The following is a 25,645-nucleotide window of genomic DNA, read 5'->3' on the forward strand; positions in this document are numbered from 1 at the left end:
ATTGGGAATCTGTGGCAAGACTTGAAAATTGCTGTTCATCCAATTTGAAATAGCTTGAGTGATTTTGAAAGGAAGAATGGGCAAAAATGTCACTCTCCTAGATGTACAAAGCTGGTAGATACCCAAAAAAACAAAAAAAGATTTTGAGCTGTAATTGCAGCGAATGGTGGTTCTACAAAGTATTGACTCGGGGGGGGGGGGGGGTAAAAAATGGTGGTTCTATAAAGTATTGACTCTGGGGAGGGTAAAAAAAATTGAAAACCATTTATCATTTTCCTCCCACTTCACAATTACATGCCACTTTGTGTTGGTCTATAGCAGTGATGGCGAACCTTGGCACCCCAGATGTTTTGGGACTACATTTCCCATGATGCTCTGGCACTCTGCAGTGTAGTAGAGCATCATGGGAAATGTAGTTACAAAACATCTGGTGTGCCAAGGTTCGCCATCACTGGTCTATAGCATAAAATCCCAATAAAATAAATGTGTTTTTGGTTGTAACAAAACATAATGTGGAAAATGTCAAGGGGTATGAATACTTTTTCTAAGCACTGTGTGTGTGTGTGTGTGTGTGTGTGTGTGTGTGTGTGTGTGTGTGTATATATATATTACTATTACTATTTTACCTTTGCGGTTTATACCTTTATCACCTATCTCTTTGCATTGGTCACCCAATGCAAAGAGATATTATATCAAATTTACCTTTGTGTGGCAACCAGCTCACTATGGTTCAACAATGGATGGCACATTTCATCATGGTCAGCATTATTAACATCTGTTAAATTAAGACCCTTTTCACACGTAGCAGGCTCCTTTTAGATGAGCAGGAGATCTGTCCGCTGATCACTCGCTGATCAGAGCAGAGCGGAGGATAACCAGTTCATGCCTGCTCAGTTTCTGCCGACCAAGCCTGCTTTACTTTATAGGCGGTCGGATGTAAGCGGTTTTCGCTGTCCATTTACACCCAACTGTCCTTTAATCCGATCTGCTTTGATAGTGGGGGAATAATCCCTTCCCTCCATTTTTTTTTTCTTTTTTAGCAGACTAGATTGGATTGGAGGTAGGCGGGGGTAAATGGGACACAAGTCTGTTTACTCTGGTCTATTGGGGTGGATGGAGGTTCCTATCAAGTCTGCCTGAAAAAAATGACAGGCAAGCTAACTTTTATCAGGGTGGCATCTACAGAGAACACATGCACAGTGAAGTAGTTGCTTCTCACGACAACCTCAGAGTACACCAACTCCACTAGCCCATGACACTCCACCGGGCTACAACTTTGACTGCTGATGGTCCTTATGGGGAACCAGGTTTTCATAATTTTCTTTGACGACACCCTTTTTTTTTTTATCCTTTTGTGGGACAGGGGCTCAATTTCTGCTGGTTTCTCTTTTTCTTGAGCAGCCCTTCTGTCTTGTGAGGGAATCATAGTATATAATATTATTATATAATATTATTGAATCCCAGTCTTTTCGTAGCAGTGGATGCTATCTTGAAGCTTAAAAATATATATTTTTTGTTTTAGAAAGGTTTTTGCGCTTGATATAAAATACAAAAATTACTTGACCTAATCTAACATTATCACCACGTACCTTACTATTACAAACAGCTTTTAATTATGATGGGTTTCTTGAACAAATATTATGTCTCTGGATTGCCTGAACTCATGATGTATTTTAATCCAATGAGAGGAAAAAAGTGGTTGCTCAGAGAACCTTCTCTTCCTTCTGGGGTACTCATTTGTGTCCACTTCTCGTATCTTCTTCTCTAAATGCCCCCATTACAAGCCACTTGCTATGTGGTTACTAATGTGGGCTCACTCCCGAACCTGGCTGTGTGGCATCTATAGACAGACGCGCACAGTGCAGTTCAGCACTGCCCCACACTCACAGGATGTAACTGGCAGCAGCAGGAGCAAATGGCTCCCGCTGCTTTTTCTGTGCCTGTGAAACAGAGGGAGGGAAGACAAGTGCTGCTGCAGATGGAAACAGCGCTAGATTGAAAGCGACGCCAAGTAAGTAAGGGGGGGGCGAGCCAAGTAAGTAAGGGGGGGTGGGCTTGGGGGAGCTGTCCATGGAAGGTGAGGAATATCAGTGGAGGTTCAGTCCCAAGGAACCAACCATGTAAATTGTCAGAGTGTATATGCCCTGTCAAGTATGTGTCCAGGCAGTTGGTGACATTGTAGTAGGAATAAGCTCACCCCCACAATCTGTAGTATAAATCCCATTGTGGCTTGTAATACTGGAGTCCCTAGATCTGGTTGATCTCTAGGGGTTTCTGGAGGATTGCATTCCGCTGCAGTTGATAAGCTGTCCATGGTGGTATTTGGTTCAGCTATGAAGTAGGTTGTCTGCGTGGCAGACAATTAGGAGCTTCAAGATCGCCTGATTTTACATTTTGACTATAGTTGAACTTTAGTAGACATGTACATGACGAAAACATTTGTTTAGTTTTGTTTCGATTTGCTAATCTAATTATTTAGTTTTGTTAAAATTGGTTGATTCATCAAATTCATATTCAGGATTCGTTTTCGGAATTCGTTTTATATCTTTTTAAAATTTTCTTTGAATTTACTGATAAATTGTGAATTGGTACCAAATCGAAAACTTTAGATTTTTTTTTCAATTCGAATGTGCCAAAAAGAACAAACAAAAGAAAAATCTTTATCAAATGATTACAATGACACTTTAAATCACCTTTGGTTTAACAAAAACAGCATTATTTTGAAATGGTACTCTAATAACACACGCAGTCTTTGATTTCAGAAATATGTTTACAGTTAGAATTTGACTGGGATGCAATGTAAAATTCAAATCAAATTGCAATTCAGATTTGGGAAATTCGGAAGCATTCAGTTTTGTTATTTGGAGAATTGGGTAAATTTTCTTCATACTTTAATTTGGGTATTCAGATAAAAAAATGTATCTGAATATTTATTTTAAACAAACCGCACGTCTACACTTTAAGTCTGACCAAACATAGCTCTTAATTGCCTGCCAAGTGTGTTTGCGTTCAAAGCATTACACTCACCATACTTTGAAATAACTTTGAGAAGAGGCACTGTATTAGGCAGAATGTCAGTCTCCTTGCTTGTCTGTACATGCAGAGAAATATTTAGTGATGTAAGGGTCATCTGCTATAGATTGAGATACTCAAGAGATGGCCCCATTCATCTTTTTGAAATGTTATTGTGTAATCACAGCAAGTACGGAAAAAGAAGCCCCAAAATGTAAACAAAGCAGCAGCTCAGGTCAGATTGCACCCGTCTTATCATGCATAGCATGTGGACTTCTGGGGTCTGTTGTATAGGACAGAGGGTAAGAAGGTGGTGCTATACTACCCTTTTTTAAGGTGCCATTGTAATTGGTGGGAATTTGACCCCATGAAGCCGCCATTTGGTTCCTACAATTATACATTACATATGTTATACTTTAGATTCATCAAATAATGAATGAATTCCATACAACTAAAGTTGTCCGCCCTTGTTAACCTTCTCCCTTTTTTGGCAGTAGAAAGTCATATTTTGTTCTTGTGATGAATAGCCCTTTCCCCCAATCCCCCAGTTCTATATACAGGCAGTCCACAAGTTTCAAACATCTGACTTACATACAACTCATACTTGCAAATGGAATGACGCAACAGGAAATTAGAGGAAATCTACCCCTAAGAAGGGAAATTCACTCCTGTAAGAGTTATCATGGGAAAAAGGTGTCTCCACTGAAGCTCTATCACCAATCCTTGTTTCCACAACATCTCAAAATTTTAAAAATCCAGTCGTCACAGGGAAAGAAAGTGAGGTGAAATCTTCTGAACAGGGGCACAGATAACAAAACAAACTTTTACAGGGGTGTTAACCCTTTCCTATGCTATCCAAAAAATGTAAAACTTTTTTTGGCTGGACATACACTTAACAAAATATAGAACAAACCTATAGAAACATATCTTGTTTGTAACCCAGGGACTGCCTGTATCAGTGTATTTTGGTAATTTTGCCACATCTGCATTGTTTTTCTATCATTCTAATTCCAGGTTCTGAAATATTTCTCAGGCTTATTAACTCATTTTTTTGGCTATAAAACTAAACCCCTCAACTAGGTGAAGGAAAGCTAAAAAATAAAAATATCAATATCTAGAAACTTTGATACGTCTAGCAGCCAGTTATGTAGGAATCTTGATTTCCCATTTTTTGGGGACTGAAGAACAAGAACACCTTGAATATTATAAATATTTTTATTATAGAACCTTCATAATCCTCATAGCAGAAATTTACACCCTGCATAGAGAATGTACATGCATCTGTGAATAGGGTCATGAGTGTGTATGCGAATATGCAACTGATATACAGTATAGCAGTTAATTTACTAGAGCAATAAAGACTGTTCGTTTTGCAAAGTGAATGTTCACTGAGATCATAAAATGTATCCATTAACCAATCATGTGCTAGCAAAACTTCTGTTTAAAACCAGTATGTCTACTCAAATGTATATTGGGAGAATCGGTCAAATTACAGTCTAAACACTGATAGGGATATGGGAACTGGTTACAAAGAACTATGGATTTTTCTAGCTAATCTGATTACCGTACATTAACAAAAAAACAATTTTCAAGAGAGACTGTCAGAAGTTGCATGTCTCATTTGTGTACTTTGATTGTATTATTATTCTTGGTAGTATTAGTGTTATTACAATTTAAATAACTGGACTTTCCTTTATTTTTGTGTTTTATTTCAGATACGATGTTGACTGCAAAAGTCCCAATTTAGCAAAACATGTAAGTTGAAATGTCATGGTCCTTCATTTTATAGAGTAATGTGCTTAACATTTTGGGGCTCATGTGAACAGAAAAAAATTAGTTTTTCATTTGGGTTTCTTTCTTTTTTTAAATCTATATAAAACTGAGATTTGAAGCAAATCTATTTTATTGGCAGCAATAACCACTGGCATCAATAAACAATAAAAAAAATTGTGTTGGATGCTTCAAACATAGTATGAAATTCATTTGAACATATACAGTAGATGCCTAGGAAAAAAACCCATATTGCTGCTCATACTTTCAAATGAATATTGTTTGATCGCTGACTTCATTATCACCATCTTCTTGTCTTGCCTTCTAGAAATGCTGTAGAGTTACATATATTAGTTAGTTGGTTAGGTTTAGAAAATATACTTCTCCGTGGAGTTCAAATATGTTTTTGTTAGTTTTGTAAACGTTCCAACTTATACAAATACCTGTAATAATAGTATAGATATTCTCGATTCTACAGATACAGGATTTGCATAGTTTCAATTAGAGAATATATACATTTCTTGATGACTTCATCAACAAAAAGGCAAAAGTCACCCCAGGCACCTGGTGCCCTACCTGCAGCACTGCGACTACATGCATACCTTTGGCTTTTATTGTGTGGCCCTTGGGGCCCTTTAGATTGTAGTCATTGTTTGATGCTTACTCAAGCCAATGAAGGAAAACATTATGAAGACTGGATTCTGGTAGTTAAATGCTTTAGTTTATTTTTTTCTCATGGTCCTCCTTTTTCTGCGCTTTCCACCTACTTTCTTTTTTTATGCTGTTTTTTTCCTATGATAATTTATAATGGATTTTGCTAAGTCAAATACTGTGCCAGTAAATTTAGGGAGGCTGTAGGAAACACAAATGTGGTGCATTAATTTGTAAAGGAATGGTAATAGCAGAGATCTCTGGCAAATTCATTTAGCCTTTCCCTCATCTATGACTGTCTCATGTGCCCAACTACCTTGTAACATTCCCATAATTACATAGTAGGTAGGGATAAATAAAGGCATTTATTCCATCCAGTTCAGCCTGTGCAGGTGTACGTGTGTCAGTGTCTATAATTATTTCCCATATCCCTGTATGTTGTGATCTTTAAGATGTACATCCAAGAGTCTCTTAAAAATATCCATACTCCCCACTGCCACCACCAATTGTGGAAGAGAGTTCCACATCCTAATTGCCCTGACAGTGAAGAACCCCCTTCACAGTTTAAGGTTAAACCGCTTCTCCTCCAATCTTATTGTGTGGCCCTGTGTCCTCTTACGCTCCTTGAGACTGAATAGTTTGTTTACTATGCTGGGATGGCCATTGAGATATTTGTAAATAGCTATCAGATCTCCTATCAAGCGTAATTTCTCCAATGGGAATAAATGTAGTGCTTGCAGTCGTTCCTCATAATTGAGATCCTCCAGCCCCCTCATTAGTTTTGTTGCCCTTCTTTGGACAGTTCCAGCACATCCTTTCTGAGGACTGGTGACCAGAATTGGACGGAGTACATAGTACATAGTCCATAGTCTCAGACTATCTGTTGCAGCATGCCTATAGTTTTTAACCATCACCTTCTGTGGGTCCTCAGTCTGACAGCTTTTTATTGCATTACTCTCACTAAATATTGTGAGGTCCCCCTTTAATGATATTAAGAGCCACACATAAGATCTACATTTTAAAATGTTTGATCACTGCCCTAAGCGAAAGTTTCCAAATAAAATAACAATATTACAAATCATATTTGCCTTTTTGTTTTCTTAAGTTTGTTTTTTATATCTTGCAGCATGTGAAAATTACATTTTTCAAAATAAAAAATTACTATACTTGGCTACAATGAAAATGCAATTATTTTGATATCTAGCAACTGATACACCTAAAATTCACAGAGACGAGCCCTGGTATGCCTTTTGACAAAGAAGGCAATTATGGTGACATGTTTGGTTTGCCCAAGGGAATTGGCAAATGCATTGGCATTCAGAAAGTGTTAGTGGCCTCAACCATTTTTATTCTGTTTAAGCTTACCCTCAGGCTTATAGTAGTGTTCGCTGACCAAAAGCAAGTACTAAAAATATGTTGATCTTTGAGTTAGTGCTGACAGATAATTCAAAAATGTTATTAACACTGAGAATAACAATCCTTTCGGTGTTCATACTGTTGCTGTATATGGTAATAAATTTCAAGTTTGGCAAAGCCATATTGCTCTGTTAGATTGAAGACTGTTTGCTCTCATGTCCTGTAGATCAAGCTCCTATGTATGGCTAGTGGTCTTCTTCATAGTCTCATTAAAAAATTGCTGAAGCCTAATAGTTTAAAAAAACAAAAAAAAACTTATTTTTAAATGTTAAAATGTTATGTTATGGCTTTTATAAAAAAATAACACCATATTTATTTTAGATGCATTAACATAATATGCTTGTTTTCCTCAGTGTATACCAATGTTTGGCTATTCCTATTTTTACATTACTATATTATGTGTTCTCCAAATAGGGGATCCATCTTTGGTGGAGGGATGCTGTGTGTATATTTGAACAGAACACATAATGAAGATTTAGGAACCTTTAGGCCTTTTTCACTTTCTGTGATGCCTCTATCACTAGGGATCTGTAGTCACAAAAATCCATCTAACATAAAACCGGAGACACTTGATCAAATTAAATCACATGCAATGCCAAGCTTTGGTTTCCAAAGCAAGTGCTTTCTTGTATTAGGAGAGGTATAGACTCCAGAGAGAGAGTTCATTTTGCCCTTCTACAAATCATTAGTAAGATCTTATCTGGAATATGCAGTTCACTTTTGGGCACCAGTTCTCAAAAGGATATCGGGGAACTGGAGAAAGTGCAGAGAAGGGCAACCAAACTGATAAGAGGCATGGAGGAACTCAGCTATGAGGAAGGATTAGAGGAACTTAATTTATTCTCCCTTGAGAAGAGGAGATTAAGGGGGGATATTGTCAACATGTACAAATACATAAGGGGTCCATATAGTGAACTTGGTGTTGAGTTATTCACTTTAAGGTCATCACAGAGGACAAGGGGGCACGCTTTACAACTAGAGGAAAAGAGATTTAATCTCCAAAAATGAAATGAAAAAGTTTCTTCACAGTAAGAGCTGTGAAATTGTGGAATAGACTCCCTCCAGAGGTGGCTCTGGTCAGCTCAGTAGAATACTTTAAAAAAGGCCTGGATTCTTTCCTAAATGTACATAATATAACTGGGTACTAATATTTATAGGTAAAGTTGACAAAACAAAAAGAAGAGAGCACACAGCCGCCGTAGTGTGATGCAGTTTATTAATATGATAGAAAAACTGTCACCAAGAATTGCACGTACAATACATAATTCCAGATAAAACCAGCATGTCTCAACCCTTTGCACCTCTTCTCCATGGCAGCTGTAAGATCCAGGGCTTTCAGTCGAGCCTCCTGTCATCTGTGGCTGAAAATAATGGTCCTCGGCGTGCCGATGCGAGTTCGCATGCACCCGGTCCAGCCATACCATCGGGAAGCAAAAGAGGGACGGAGAGGAGTTGGAATTATCACAGTTACCACGACAATGTGTTTCAGAGGTGTGGCCTCCTTTATTAAGGCACCACTTGCTTATAGTGCAGCGCCAGCAGGAGAGATTTTCTCTTTATTCCCAGTTGTATATTAAGTAAAAAGGTGAAGGAAGACCTGTGCAAGGATTGGGAAATGTTTTTTTGTTATGCATAGGTTGTTCAAGGGAATATCCGATTGCCTCTTGGGGATCAGGAAGGAATTTTCCCCTTATGTAGCAAATTGTATCATGCTTTGCTGGGGTTTATTGCCTTCCTCTAGATCAACTGTGGGTATAGGTTTTTGTATATGGAATTGTGTGATTTTTTTAATTTTTTTATTAATTCGTTGGTTGAACTAGATGGACTTGGTTACATAGTTAGGTTGAGAAAAGACTCTATGTCCCCCTTCACATTACAGACGCACTTCACAGCACAGCTCCCCCTTACATAATTTACATCACAGCCCCTCCCTTTATTTACATCATAGTACCGCCCTTTGCATCAGTGTCCTCAGTCCTTCCCTTTACATCCCAGCCCCCCTTCATACCACAGGTCCACCCTTTACATAATGCACATCAGTGTCCTCTGTCCCTTTCTTTATATCACAGTCCCCTTCACATCATATCCCACTTTACATCATATCCCCCTTTACATCAGCAACCCCCTCTTTACATAAAAGACCCATTCTCATCACAGTCCCCCCTTTTACATCTGTGCCTTCAGTCCCCCTTCACATAACAGTCCTCCCAATTTAAACATCATAGTCCTCTAAACCCTTCCCTTACATCACATTCCTCTTCATAGCACAGCCCCCCTTTTACATCATAGTCCCTTCACATCAAAGTCCCCCCCATTTACATCAAAGAACCCTTTTAAACCAGTGTCTTCAGTAACTCCTTCACATTAGACTCCCCTATAGATCATATAAATGGCCTTCACCATACATCCGTATATCACCTAGTAGTCTCTGTTTAAATACACAACTACTTACATATAAGCTTGCACCTTACACATTTACATATTTGATGTTGAGTGATATTCGTTATCTGTGAACTGAGGACGTAGATATATAGGTTGATAACAGTGGTTTACATGTGTGTGACACATTTACTCATCCTCTAGGCATTTATTACCTTATTGTGTACTGCATTTACCATACATCTGTGGGGCACAGTCATAACACCGTGTTTAGTTGCTCTGTCCACTCCTTTCTTTCAATTATTTATAGCTGGGTGAGGGGTTTTACCCCCTATTTTTTATTGGTAATTTTTTAGTGGCAATCTTTTTAGTTGATGGTGTTGTATGTGGGGTTATATATGTATGCTTTTAAACATATTTGTGTACTGAGACACTACAGGTAGCGCCTGGCCCCTCCTAATCTAATTACTTGATCTTCCCCTATAGATCAGCCCCCCCCTTACATGGTTTACATCACAGTCCCCTCTTTACATCATTGTCCCCATTTTCATCATGCCCTCCTTTACATCAGTGCCCCCCCCCCCCTTTACAACACATATCCCTTCACATCACAGTTCCTCATTTACATCAGTGTCCACAGTCTTCCCTTCACATAACAGCCCATCCTATTTAAAATATCACAGCCCCCCAACCCTCCCCCACATCACATACCCCCTTACAACACACCGTTCCCTAAAAATGACAGTCTCTTGACACTCCTTCTTTTTTTGCATCACAATATTCTTTTTCCATCAGTCACCTCCCCCTTACATCATAGTCCTCTCTTCACATCATTATACCCCCATTACATCATGCCCCCCTTACATCAGAGTCGCCTTCACATCACAACCCCCCATTCTCATAATAGGATTCCCTTTAACATCACAGCCCTCCCTTCATATCAGTGCCCTCAGAACCCTTTACAGCAAACTCCCTCTTCCATGTTACACTTTACACAGCAGGGTAAAGGGTGGGAGGTGCAGCAGGTCTGGACGAATGGCAGGGCTGCCCAACTTTTCATGTCCTACAAACCAATCACCCATTTGTTAACTGATAGCAACAGGATGGGGGTGGTTGTTTGAAAACACCCAGGAGAGGACACAAAGGCTGCTAAGTAGCACAACTATGGTTCGGATAGGACTGTCACTTGACAATAATCCTTCATTTGCAAATACGCATTTAGTACCAAATTGATGGGATGTGGTGTTCCAGGATCTAGTGAGGGCTTCTGTTGTATTTCCAGAGCGATTACAGCACCGATTCCCACATTGCATCTCTCCCGCAGGCAGTTCACACTGCCCTCCGGGAACCGATGCAGGTGTCAATACATTGTTAATAACACCCCCAGATCGGTTCACAGATCACAGTGTGAACTGTGAACTTACACAGGAATCGGATCACATAGGTGAGAACTGAGAACACCCATGCAATTCAATTTCAGTGCAGAGGAAAAAAGTCCCTGCACTTTTTTTTCTACGGATCTAATGCGAGTTCAGCATACAACTGTATGGCTGAACTCGCATCGCACAGACATCACATGTGATCGGCATCTGTGGTGCTTGTGTGAATCACATGCGATGTCTGAGATCGCACTAGTCAGAACCTAGGCTCAGGGTTAATTCTTTTGATTAACAAGTGTTGATTAAAAATAATGATTTCCGTGTGTCTTTCTGCTGTTATTATCACCATGGGTTACAGATCATTACTTGCAGAGAAAGTATTTTGAATAACTAACATGTATGATATCTGCTATATTATCCAACTGCCAACAAGTTTAGTAAGATGGATATCTCTATTGTCATATTATAAGAGCAGTGCTCATGCACAATGCACTAAGCATTATCTCAAGAAGAACATGTATCTAGCAAGAAACAATGGAAGCCAATTATACAGTATTGAATGTTCTTAATTATTAATGTGTAATTATAATAATTTCAGATACCAATTTAGAAGTATAAAATAGGATCCTATAATTATTATAAGACGTTAGCATGATTCCTGACATCATATGCTGTGCTTTTAAATGAATGAATAGCAGAATTTTGTTTTAATTTTTTTTCATGATGACATTTAAATCTGGTTTTATTTCGTTTGGTGTGCTTCTTTTATACACATTTCTGTTTTATTACTTTTATAAGTTCACATTGTGGTACAAGTAGTTTGTTATAAGTTTCAACTACAGCTGACATTTAACCTTGCTCTTTGCTCAGAAGAAATGGAGGGGACAGGCATGGACATCATTTCACCATAATCCTCAGTAATATGGACTATGCTGTCATTAGATATATCTCTTTTCTGGCTGGGTAGAAGTATCCAGTTGTAGCATTGAATTAGATAAAAATCAAGTATGAAAACCCCTTTGGTTAGATAGAGTTAACCTTTCCCCGTCGTGTGACACCACAAAAGCTTCATCTCGGCGTTGTCTCCTCCAATCACTTCAGCCTTGGAATATTGCCAGTAGATTATTTTTTCTGTGTCTTTGACCTGTTTGAACATATTTTAGATAAAATAACCATGTTGTACCAGAAAAGGTTGTCTGGTGTAAACAATCACGATTTATTACCTAATTGTGTTTCCCATTGTATGGGTGTAATGTACAGATATTTTATTGGTGAAATCTAGGATTAGGAAATTATTTTGGTGTTATGTATACATGAATGGTACTGCCTATTTTTTTTACAGCCAGCATTACTCATATTGCTTTTAATTGTTATTTTTTTTTTTTTTTACTGGAAATGTATTTTAAATACAATTATAGTGTGTCTAATAACTACAATATTAGACTCATTATAAGTGTATTGTTTCTATTTTGTTATATGTGTTAATGTATTTACAAATGGCCTTGAGCCATTCATTGGCAACAATTATGGCAAATACAATTAAATACATTTGTATGACCTTCATTTGTGTAGAAATACATTAAATACCGCAGTATACTGTACTAGGAACTCCGAGAAGCATACCTTTTTCCTATATGCAAGAAAACTGATTCTCTCTCTGGAAAATAAAAGCATGCCTTTAAAAGTAATTCACACTGCTACTTCATCCTCTTTTTAGTGATTTCCTGTTTTAAGATAATATTCTTTGTTATACTATGAAACACCATGGAAATAATATATTGTGTGAGAAACCCAAATCAGAGGTCAGAAATGTCAAGCACAATTCTTCTGTGTAACCTTTAATGGGCAGGATTCTGGTAAGCTTAGGGGGTAGGTCTACATCCATCGAAAATATGCAGGATTTTGTCCAATTGACTTTAAACCCAGAATAATACCCAAACTGTTGAACAATGTCTAAAACAGCTGGAACACCATGGGCAGATTCAGAAAGATACAGTAACATGTTGTCTGCATACAAAGATATTCGCTCTTCTAAAGTACCATTTATAATGCCTTTAAAGAGAGGGGAAACCCTGAGGAGTTCTGCTAGTGGTGCAATTATTAGGGAAAATAGTACGGGCGACAGAGGACACCCCTTCCTGGTGTTCCTTTGGATAGTATAGGGAGCAGATATGCAGCCATTTACCCTTACATGAGCCTGCGGGCTAGTATATAGAATTCTAATACAGGAGATAAAGGTTTCACCAAAACCAAATTTCTGCAAGAATTGGAACAGGTAGGACCATTCAAGTCAAATGCATTTTGCGTGTCCAGTGATAAGAGCACTCTGGCGATATCAGAGGAACTGAGATCCTGAGATCCTGCAAGATAGTAAATGTCCGCAATTTATATAAGTAAATCTACTTGGTATGAAACCAGTTTGGTCAGATTTAATTAGCTTAGACACAATTGAATTCAATCGGGATGCTAAAGCCTCATACACATGATTGAATTGTTGGCCAACAAAACCATGGACTTTTGTCCGAAGGGTGTTGGTCCAAACTTGTCTTGCATACACACAACCACACAATTGTTAGCCAACAAATATGAACGTAGTGACGTACTACATTGTTTTTCAGCTCTTTATCATCACCCTTTGGGCTCCTTCTTCTAATCTCATGTTAGTAGAAGTCTAGTGAGTGTTGATTCATGCTTTTAATTTTGTGCTTTTCATTTTGCGATTTTAATTTCGTGCTTTTCAGTTTGCACTTTTCAGTTGGTTACTGAATAGCCATTCGTCAGCCAGCCATGTTGCAGAATTGGAGAAGATAACGTGTTATTTATTATTGGCCTTGGAGTTATTGCTTTGACATTATTTTTTTGGTTGAATAATGATTTGATTTGGTATATTTTGTATATTTTTGGATGCATAGAATACGCTTTTCGGTTAAGTTCTATTGGCAGATAGCATGTCTAATTTTATGTGTTTTTCTTCAAATTACAGTTTGGGAGTAGGCAGTTACATTTAAAAAAATACAATGTAAAATTGACAAGGGACACCAACATAGTTGTATCTTTGATTTTAAAAACTACGGGATAATGGTGTTGTGATAACTTGCCCAAATAAAAATAAAAAAAGCATATTAATATTATTCTTGATATCACTAGAAAAAAAAAGCCTTTGAAAATTCATTAGCAATAACTCCATCAGAAGCACCAGCAAAGCAGATTCATTATTATCCCATTAAAGAAGAAGAGAATTGTGCACTGCATTTCAAGATTTTATAATTTGGCATGTCACAAATGTTAATTCTCCATTATGAGCGATAGTTTCCAAGACCGCCTGACCGAGGCTTCTGTCTCGTCCTTGCTTCCGAGCATGCATGTTTGTACTTTGGACGATTGTCCGACGGACTCGTGTACACACGCTCGAAAAATTGGACAACACACATTTGTCCATGGAAAATTTGAAAACCTGCTAGCCAACATTTGTTGGCGGAAAGTTTGATAATTGTACGATAAGCAGCAAGCCGCATACACGCGGTTGGATTTACTGCCAACAGCCTATCGTCCAACATTTCCCGTCAAAGTCCAATCATGTGTACATGGCTTAAGAGTTTGGAGAGAATCTTGAGATCTGTATAGATCAGAGAAATCGGGTAAAAGGACTTACTGTAGTTCAGGTACTTATTTGGATTGGGCATTGGGGTACAGGGATCGTACCTCCAAAATATACTTTTATAGAGACAATAAGCATAGAAGCACATAATCCTTATGTTCCAGGTAACACTCAATAGGTGTACCATTAGTGCCTGCTGGCATTTTATGCTTGGAAAAATTGCCTCAATGTACATTCAAGCTCATCAAGAGTTATTGGGCCATCTAAATATTCTTTGTCCTGTGCCAAAAGGGACAGGAAAGTTATAGTATGTAGATATCCCTGTAGAGCCTCTCTGATAAAGTGTGCCTGAGAGCTATACAGATCATTATAAAACTGCAGAAATGCATCCATGATGCGATTAGTGGACTCCTGCAGGCACCCAGTTCCATCTAAAATTCTGGGAGTGGTAAAGGGTCCATGGAACGGCTTGGCCAAAAAAGCCAACAGTCTGCCATTTCTATCACCCTGTTCAAAGATATGTTGAATGGAATACAGTCATTTCTTTTGGGTCTTATTGGTACTCCTGCCGTTCACAGTATTTCCACACCTCCACCCAGCCATAGCTTTCCTCCCAGTCCTTCAAAGAGGTGGTCACAGTATCATAACCCCTCATTCTATCAGGGTCTATGAAAAGCACATTATTAAAGTCCCCAGCAATGAGAATGGTCCCAATATGGTAGTGCAGGACAATAGATGGTTTGGGTCAAACGGAAGCAGCATATAAACATTCACCAGGGTATAATGGGTGTCAAGATGTTTTAAAAGAACAATGAGATTCCTCAGGGTCAGAGACCACTACCTCAATCTGTACTGTCACAGCTCTAGTGATCAGAATCAAAACTCCTCTAGAGTATATAGAGTAGGTTACATGAAATATGTGGAATATAGATGGATGTTTCAGGGACATTACCAGTAAGGTGTGTCCCCTGCAGAAGTTTAATCTGAAACTTGAACCTTTTATTTTTACCAAATACCAAGGAATTGAGGCCTCAGACATTCCATAATATGTTAAGAGTTATAACAGTCTAAATGTAAAATATGGGATGGTCAGAGAGCTATGTGCATACCAAATATAAGTATATTATATTGCAAAAGGCTAGACAGTATGGTAAAGCAGGTTTAGCAACACAGTAGCAGTATAAAAGTACAAAAACCTTAGATCTCCAAACCCCCCACCCATCCCGACATAGACACAAGCAGGCTTTTTCCCAAAACAAAAATAAAACGTTAAGAGGGTGTTCTTAGGAGCCCTACAACAACACATGTAAAACTGCCAACAGAGCACTAAAAAGCATATGGTGCACCACAGGGTGCCATGGTTAGGAAAAACAAAATGCAATAGAACATGAGTCAGTCAACGGGCCAATAAAATGGATCGGGGAGGCACAGCAGTAAGAGGGACCAACCAAAGAAATTTGGCTGGCTGAGAATAACAGTGAAATAAGGCAGCATACATAGAGGTGAGCAGTGTGAATGATGTTAGAGAATGTTCAGTTCACGCTATCCAACCAGTAGGAGATGTGTCTACTGGAGAAGTATAGAATTGCACTATATTTGAGTATCTTGAATATTTGATTGTTTATTGTTCATTGTTCATTTTCTATTCACACAAGGCGAGTGTTTATATTTAGTTATATATTTTATATATATATGTCTGCACTTAAAGGGGTGACTGCCTTGATATGTTTACAACTGGTTGGCACCCTCTTATTTTTCTTTGAATGCTGAAAATGATATTTAGTTTATTTACAACATTTTATTTAGTTTATTTACTTTTTATTTACTTTTATGTGTTTACATTCAGTATATTATCATGCTTTATGATTAATTTGTTAATTAAAATTTCAACTCAAGTGTACCATCTTGGCAACTGATTTACCCAATTAAAAAAATGTCACAGTCCTAAAATGTTACCTTTTTGGACCAAAGCACAGATCAATGAGATGACTTTTATGTTTGTTGTTTATCTTAAAACATCGGAAGGGTTTATTTAATAGGATTTGTAGGATTTAGGGGAGTTTGAATAAATGTACTACAGGTATTAATTGTTTGTGGTATTTATTTTTATTACAAAAACACTCACTAAAGCTGATCATAAATGAGTCAGTTTTTTTGTTCAATCAGCCTCAGAATATACTAATTAATGCTTCCGGCTATAGCCGGCAGTGCTGATCAAGCGGAGAAAATCCAACAGGGCGGTTGTAAAGAAGTTGATTGGTAAATTGACTTCTGTATAACCTCCCTGCCTATACATATATTAAAAAAGGAGCCTTTACTATTACTTTAATATGGGTTTGGAATATCCAGACTTTTTTCCAAATGTTTGGTTCATGGAATTAGAGATTTGAGTAAAAACAAGTTTAGTATGTGTGTGTGTGTATCACTAAAAGGATCAGCCCATACTGTATTTAAAATAGATTTCTCTTAGTTATGTGTGCTAACAGAACCTTCCTTCTCTTAAATAGCATTAATAAAAATGTAAAATGCATTAGAAGAAAAAAAGCCCATCATATTATGTAGTGTTACAAGTGGCTCTGATGATGCATTGAATATGATCTAGAAAATTTAATGTTAAAGAAAAATTGAATAAAAATACAGCTTAGTTGGCTATAACATAACTATACTAATGCCCTATAAAGTAAACTCTGTACTTATATCCCAGCAAATTAATTTAATTATCAATTTACCAAACAAGGACTGAATATGTACATATTTAAGTCATGTGACATACTCTTTCTGCAGAGTGAAATATTCTAAACAATATTGGAATTTACTGAAATGGCCTAGGTAGTGCGTGAAGTGTAAATTGTGTACCCTACTGATGTTAATCTCCTTAATTTTCTCCAGGATTTTCTTGGTCAGATGTTTTGTACTTTGGGTGAAATAGTTGGATCTCAAGGAAGTCATCTTGAGAAGCCTGTAACGTATGTATTATATACTATTTTTCTTTTTTTTCATAAAATAGGCTTTTGGCTATTGATTTGTATTTAAATGTGTGATTGTGTTCTTTTTACTAAAGAATATGGTTTATTTAATTAGCTTAGTGGTCGGTGAAAAAGCAAATGCAGTTTTCAGGTTTTTTTTCAAGATATTGAAGTGCACCTGTAGTAGGTTCACAAAATGCTTTAGTGACAAATATTACTAATTATTACTACAGTAATCCCTTTTTGAAGGTTGATATTCAGAAATTATGCGCTTTTGGTAGAGGCAGATAGTAGCACCAAGAAGCACTAAATATCTTCATATGAAGTATAAGTAAAATGCTTCACATCCAGGATAATATAATAAAACTAGGGCAAAAGTGTAGCTGCCCACCACTGAGCCCAACACAAAATGGCACATAATTGTGAAGTAAAAGGAAAATTATCAATGGTTTTCAATTTTTTTTACAAATAAATGTTGCGTTGCGTTCATTTATTTTCAGCCAATCAATACTTTGTAGAACCCCCTTTCGCTGCAGTTACAGCTGAAAGTCTTTTGTGGTGTGTCTCTACCAGCTTTGCACATTTAGAAAGTGACATTTTTGCCCATTCTTCTATGCAAAATAGCACAAGCTCTGTCAGATTGGATGGATTGCATCTGTGAACAGCAATTTTCAAGTCTTGCAACAGATTCTCAATTGGATTTCGGACTGGACTTTAACTGGGCCATTCTAACACATGAATATGCTTTGATCTAAACCATTCCATTGTAGGTCTGGCTGTATGTTTAGGGTCGTTGTCCTGCTGGAAGGTGAACCTCCATCACAATTTTAAGTCTTTTGTAGGCAGGTTTACTTCTAAGATTGCCTTGTATTTGGATCCATCCATCTTCCCATCAACTCTGACCAACTTCCCTGTCCCTGGTGAAAAATAGTATCCCCACAACATGATGCTGCCACCACTGTGATTCACGGTGCTGTGTTTAGAGTTATGTGCAGTGTTAGTTTTCCAACACACATAGCATTTTGCTTTCTGGTCAAAAAATAAAATTTTGGTCTCATCTGACCAAAGCGCTTTCCACGTGTTTGCTGTGTCCACCTCATGGCTTTTCACAAACTGCAAACGGAACTTTTTTCACTTTTTCACTTTTTGCACTTGATCTGTGGATCACTGCAGCTCCTCCAGATTTACCATGGCCCCCTTGGCTGCTTCTCTGATTAATGTTTTTCTTGCCCAGACTGTCAGCTTAGGTGGGCCATACTCTTTCCATTTTCAGATGATGGATTGAACAGTGCTCCGAGAGATGTTCAAAGCTTGGAATATTTTTTTTTATAACCTAACCCTGCTTTAAACTTCTCTACAGCTTTATCCCTGGCCTGTCTGGTGTGATCCTTGACCTTTGTGGTGCTGTTTGTTCACTAAGGTTCTCTAACAAACCTCTGAGGGCTTCACAGAACAGCTGTATTTATACTGAGATTACATTACACACAGTTGAACTCTAATCACTAATTAGGTAACTTCTGAAGGCAATTGGTTCCACTGGATTTTAGTTAGAGGTATCAGAGTAAAGGTGGCTGAATACAAATGCATGCCACACTTTTCAAATATTTATTTGTAAGAAAATTTGAAAACCATTTGTCATTTTCCTTCCACTTTTCCCAATTATGTGCCCCTTTGTGTTGGTCTATTACATAAAATCCCAATAAATTACTTTTTTGGTTGTAACATGAAAAAATTTGCAAAATTTCAAGGGGTATGAATACTTTTTCAAGTCCCTGTATGGATAATATAAGACCTGAGGATAATAAACATGAAGAACTTAGAATCTGAATTTATCATAGTGAAGAGAAATCCTGAAGGAGGCACACTTCAGAATTTGGAAGCTCTGTGGCTGTTATAACTTTATTTTACAGTATACCGTAGGTCATTGAATAAAGCCAATCCAGATCAGTTGTTTCTTTGGTAGGTATTTCTCTAGTGCATTCTGTGTGTTTGGATCCTTAGTGGTTCCTCTGTTCACTTTCAGGGTGAAGATCTGTTTTAAAAATATAATGACATCAATCCTTTTAGCAACCCTTCTTATTTTACTTGACAGTTTATTGTATCTGCCTTACTGTAACGTGTCATAGAAATGAATCTGTGTGTGTTTAACCTGCTATTCCTGGCATCATCCCCAAACTCCATGTGTAGGAAACCTAATTAGCTCTTAAACAAATCTGCTGCTACTTTCCAGTAGAATCACAGACTTTGTTTTGCCATGAAGTACGCTGTCTAAAAGCAGTTTCTTCAGTAAATGCTTAAGCATTTAGAAGTACTTGTCACAAATGAAAAGAAGTATTGATGGCGCCACCCCTGTTTTAGCTTTTTCATTGCATAGATTTTGTACAAAGTGGAGTTTGTCCAAAGTACTGTAGTTTAAATGGGCCATTGTGCAACCACGTGTAAATGTTTTCCTGATCTGGTAGATGTGGATTACTACACTTGACAAATCCATATTGATATTTGTACACCTTTACTGAATAAACCCATTATACATTAATAAAGTATATATGAACCCAGTCACTAAAATCTCATATAAGTTATTTAAAGCCTAAGGCCGCGTACACACGGGCGGACTGTTCGCCCAACTTTGTCCGCTGAACAGTGTTTCAGCGGACAGTCCGCTCGTGTGTGGGCTTCAGCGGACAGTTTCAGCGGACAGTCTGACGAACAAAGTTTTTCAGAATTCCCGTAAGACAGTCCGCTGAAACTTGGTTTGAGCGGACAGTCCGCTCGTGTGTAGGCTTGTTCGTCAAACTAAGTTCCGCGCATGCTCAGAAAGGATTTACACGCCGAAGGTTGCATTGCAGTGTATAGGACGTCGTTTTTCTAGTCCCGTCGTACGTGCCGTTCATGTCATCGCGCACGCTTTCAGCGGACTGTTCGTTCATCGTGTGTGGTCAAGTCCGCTCATGCAAATTTTGAGCGGACTGTTTGTCGGATTGTTTGACAAACTAAGTTGGGCGAACAGTCCGCCCGTGTGTACGCGGCCTAAGTATACCTAAATAAAAATACTAAATAAGCACATAAGACATTACTTACATACAGGTAATGTGTCCTCTGTGCTTTTGTCTGCTAGTTCAGTAGTTGTATTTTTCCCCTTATGCTCCCCACCCCCGCACTTGTAATCTCCAGTGTGGCCGGCATTAAAAGTATTGAGGGGCTGACACAGGCACTCATGAATGAATGAGTGCCTGACTATGTCCGCCCTTTCTGCCCAGCTCCTCCGTTCATAGAACCTGTACTACAGCTTTTATAAATAAAAATCAATTTATGAACAGAGGAAAGACAGATTTAAAGGTCAGCTCCCTCCATTCATAGATCATGTTTCATTTATAGAAGCTGTTGTATGTCTTCTGTTAATGGAGAAGTTCAGCAGAAAGGGCAAGGCAGTCAGACACTGTTGATGAGTGCCTGTGACAGCTCCTCAGTTCTAAAAAACCCCCACTGCATTAGAAGATTATGTTGGAGGGGGTGGGGGGAGGCCAGAAGAAAGATTACTACTGAATCAAGAGACAGAAGCATAAGGGGCAGATCACACTGAAGGTAAGTAATTGTGCTTATTTTGAATTTTTTTTTTTTAAATAAACTTAAAAGTAAACCATGATCCTGGCATTAACATTTGCATTTGCAGCTGTTGATGGGCTTTGCTGTAAAAGGGATCTGAGCAGCTCTACAGCTGCCCAATTGCTTTTGCAGGACGTAGAAGGAGGCATGCGTCTTGTGCCGTCACCCGTCGCAGTTCCCAGGCTTCCCTGTTCCAACACTGCCACACATGGTCGGGACAGCTACAGACAGACCTTCCACTTTGACAAATGATCCTTCAAGCGCTAAGGATTTTGTAACTTTCTGTTCTGGGTTGTTGTTTTTTACTAGTCATTACCAGCTAGGCGAGAATCTGATCAAACTGATCTTGGTTTGATCAGATGCTTTGAAGAGCTTTTGGCACTGCTTTTGGCATGCTATCACAAGGGAAGTTGTTCATCCCCTGTTATAGCAATACAATTAAATACAATAAAAATAAAGAAACCCTATAAAAACTAAATTTAAATAAAAAAATAAAATAAAATCAAAGCACCCCTGTCCCTACGTGTTCACAAGCAAATGCAAACACGCACAAAGATCCCACACCCATATGATTGAATGGTGATCGCATCACATGTGTGAAGTATTTCCGCAATCATCAGAGTGAGTGCAATAATTCTAGCGCAAGAGCTCATGTTTAACTCTGAACTGGTAAGCTGTAAAGGCATTTAACGTGTTCCCTATGAAGAGGTTTGAGTACTTTAGTGTGTCGCCATTTCATGGCTGTGCCTAATTTTAAATCATGTATGGGATCTCTTTACTCAGTGCAACATCCTCTTTTATACTTTACCCAAAAATTGGGTATCGTATTGTGCTTGTGTGCACAAAAATGCATTTAAGTGTATTTGTTTGTGAAAATTTGCATTTGCTAAAGGGCTGCACAATTATCGCGTGTCATAAAAAATTGCAACAGCCACCGTTCTATTTTCCAATGCCTCTCGATGCCCCAAAATACATATAGATGGATTACCAGCAACTTTTGTTTAAAAACAGTGTTAGTATATGGGACATAATCTTTCCAATATCTTATCACTTTAATATTTTAACCTCTAGTAAAAATGTTCCTCCATATAACAACTTTAAAGATACTATCAAATATTCTCAATGTTTTATTTGCAATCTATGGCAGTTAATTATGATATACATACACTCAGTGGCGGAACTACTGCCATAGCAACACATGCGGGCGCTATGGGGCCCGCAGTCAAGTGGGGCCCGGTGAGGATAGGCTCCGTGGCTCCGCGGGAGATAGCGGGTGAGAGCGGGCTGTCCGCGGGTGGTCCGCGGGAGGCCCGCGGCTCCGCGGGTGGTCCGCGGGCGGGCCGCGGCTCCGCGGGTAGTCCGCGGGTGGTCCGCGGCTCCGCGGGTGGTCCGCGGGTAGTCAGCGGCTCCGCGGGTGGTCCGCGAGCGGCTCCGCGGGTGATAGTGGGACTGGGAGGCAGATGAGAGTGGGCATGAGTGGGCTGGCCAATCAGGGAGCTGACGGGCGGGGGAGCATAGAGATGACATCATCTCTCGCTGCCCTCTCATCCCTGTAGTGCAGTTCCCCCTCACTGTGCAGGCAGCCAGGAAGCAGAGAGATGACATTATCTCTCTGCTGCCTGACTGATAATCTGCTGCCTAACTCTGTGACACAGCAGGAAAGTGGCAGAGCAAGTGACAATCCATAATGTGTGGCAGGCGACGTGGCAAGTGACAACCCGGGACGTGGCAAGTGACAATCCATAATGTGTGGCAGGCGACGTGGCAAGTGACAACCCGGGACGTGGCAAGTGACAATCCGTAACGTGTGGCAGGTGACATGGCAAGTGACAATCCATAATGTGTGGCAGGCGACGTGGCAAGTGACAACCCGGGACGTGGCAAGTGACAATCCGTAACGTGTGGCAGGTGACATGGCAAGTGACAATCCATAATGTGTGGCAGGCGACGTGGCAAGTGACAACCCGGGACGTGGCAAGTGACAATCCGTAACGTGTGGCAGGCGACGTGGCAAGTGACAACCTGGATGTGGCAAGTGACAATCCGTAACATGTGGCAGGTGATGTGGCAAGTGAAAATCCATGACATGGCAAATGACAATCCATAATGTGTGGCAGGCAATGTGGCAAGTGACAACCAGGGACGTGGCAAGTGACAATCCGTAACGTGTGGCAGGTGACATGGCAAGGGACAACCTGGATGTGGCAAGTGACAATCCGTAACATGTGGCAGGTGACGTGGCAAGTGAAAATCCGTGACATGACAAGTGACAATCCGTAATGTGTGGCAGGTGGCGTGGCAAGTGACAACCCGGGACGTGCAAGTGACAATCCATAATGTGTGGCAAGTGACAATCTAGGATGTGGTAAGTGACAATCTGTAATGTGTGGCAATCTAGGACGTGGCAAGTGACAATCCGTAATGTGTGGCAGGTGACGTGGCAAGTGACAACCTGGATGTGGCAAGTGACAATCCGTAACATGTGGCAGGTGACGTGGCAAGTGAAAATCCGTGACAAGACAAGTGACAATCCGTAATGTGTGGCAGGTGACGTGGCAAGTGACAACCCGAGACGTGGCAAGTGACAATCTAGGACATGGCAAGTGACAATCCGTAATGTGTGGCAGGTAACGTGGCAAGTGACAATCCGGGACGTGGCAAGTGGACAATCCGCAACATGTGGCAGGTGACATTCTGCAAAGTGTGACAAGTGACAATCTGCATCTGGTGGCAGGCGACGTGGCAAGTGGACAATCCGCAATGTGTAGCAGGTGATGTGACAAGTGACAATCCTTAATGTGTGGCAAGTGACAATCCAGGACGTGGCAAGTGACAATCCATAATGTGTGGCAAGTGACGTGGCAAGTGACAATCCAGGACGTGGCAAGTGACAATCCATAATGTGTGGCAAGTGACAATCCAGGATGTGGCAAGTGACAATCCATAATGTGTGGCAGGTGACTTGGCAAGTGACAATCTGGGATGTGGCAAGTGGACAATCCGCAACATGTGGTAGGTGACATTCCGCAACGTTTGACAAGTTACAATCTGCATCTGGTGGCAGGCGATGATGGCAAGTGACACGCTCAGGGATCCCACTGATTTTGCATTATGGTGAGTTGAACTATTTCATTTTATATAACAGAACAGAAATTGGTTAAAAGGCCTGGAGGTCAGCAATGTGTTCCCTTCAGGGGCTGCATACAGTATACTGCATACTTTGTTGTTCAAAATTTATATAAGCTGTTGCCTGGGTACTGTGCCACATGGGTGTGGTAGTCTGTTGTTTAATAGCATTAGTTCATTTTTTTTTGGTGGGGGGGGGGCCCATACAACATTTTGCTATGGGGCCCTGTGATCTCTAGTTAGGCCCCTGCATACACTGTAATAATTGAGGTATCCTGATCATGTTTAACAGATTGGATCTAAATTTATAAACCATTACACCACAAATTATACTGTTCCCGGAATTTAACAATAAGTGGATCCAAATTTATTAGAGTATATCTGAGGATTTATAGAAGATATTAATCCTAAATATTTCAAATCAAAATAAATGTGGAAAAAGCTGGGTAAATGGGATTTCAGTTCATCAGCAGAAAGCAGTACAAACTTACCCCAAATTATTAATAATCCTGACAATTGACCAAAGTTAGAAATTATAGTTATTGCACTGTATCGCCTAAAAACAAACTTGTGACTTGTTTGGTGAGGATTGAGAATGTTATGTATTACAGCAATCACTTGGTTTGTTAACACATAGCTACACTGAGCTCAAAAGATGCATGTAAAGGGTCTTATTTTAGAAAGTGTTTCCAATGCTTTTTTTAGCTCTTCCAAAGTAAAAGGTGAATCTAGGTATTTCTATATCCACAGTGCCAAAACTGTCAGTGTTATCTTTTCTAAATAGCTACTTAGTTGTTTATCATGTGCTTTTAGAGGCATATACATTGCTATATTACAATCGTATGAATCTGTGGTATAATTTCAGAAGCTGATACATTTATCCATACCGCAAAGTAGTATCTGTTTGAGAGAAGCACAACCTTTTTTTTTTCTTTTTTCTAGGGTGTATTATGCACCCTAACTCTTGCATTAACTTGCCAAAAGAAGAGAGACTAATAGACTTCTACCCTGAGGATTATGTCTATCCATTTCAGACATTATAAGATTTTTAAAGTCTCCTACTACAGTAATGCCACGTACGCATGACCATTTTTTCCATCAGAATAAACTGGCGGTTTTTCCGACGGAGTTCCACTGAAACTGACTTGCCTACACACGATCACTCCAAAGTCCGATCGTTTAGAACGCGGTGACGTACAACACGTACGATGGGACTAGATAAAGGCAGTTAAATAGCCAGTAGCCAATAGCTGCCCTTGCGTCGCTTTTGGTCTGTTGGAACAGCATACAGACAAACGGTTTTCCCAATAGGAATTGTTTCCGTCTGAAAGATTTAAAACATGTTCTATTTCTAGGTCCGTCAGAATTTTTGGAAAAAAAAGTTATCTGAAGCCCTCACACGATCGGAATATCCGATGAAATTATTTTGTCTGACTTTTTCTGCTGGAAAGTCCGACCGTGTGTATACGGCATAAGAGACTCATTATGCTTATATGAATACGTATTAGAAAGTTTCATCACCTGACTAGAATTTGGTGTGGGAATATAAATATTACCATTTATAAACTCTGTTCAAAGCAATGAATCATGTGTAAATACAGATTTACCTTTTGAATTTAATCCTTTTCTGACTACAATTGAATAAAAGTGAAGAAAAGAAAGCAATTTGTACCCTGAGTATAATTAAACCTTTGTAGATACCTCTGTATCTGACAAGCAAGAAAAAGGAAAAATTAAAAATAAAC

General features: G+C 39.2%; 1 protein-coding gene across 2 annotated transcripts in view; it reads left to right on the top strand.

Moving 5' to 3' along the window:
• The window catches only part of CPNE8 (copine 8), a 349,055-nt gene that overhangs the window by 196,673 nt on the left and 126,737 nt on the right, over nucleotides 1–25,645 (top strand). The window contains exons 5-6 of one of the 2 annotated variants that reach the window (XM_077471338.1): nucleotides 4,728–4,767; nucleotides 17,095–17,171. In XM_077471338.1, coding sequence (XP_077327464.1) covers nucleotides 4,728–4,767; nucleotides 17,095–17,171 — 117 coding nt within the window. The remainder of the gene's footprint in view (nucleotides 1–4,727; nucleotides 4,768–17,094; nucleotides 17,172–25,645) is intronic. The other variant, XM_077471339.1, reaches the window with a different exon arrangement.

This window comes from Lithobates pipiens, unplaced genomic scaffold (assembly GCF_037356315.1).
Source record: "Lithobates pipiens isolate NorthernLeopardFrog02 unplaced genomic scaffold, aLitPip1_a1.2 Scaffold_8, whole genome shotgun sequence".
Lineage (NCBI taxonomy): Eukaryota > Metazoa > Chordata > Amphibia > Anura > Ranidae > Lithobates > Lithobates pipiens.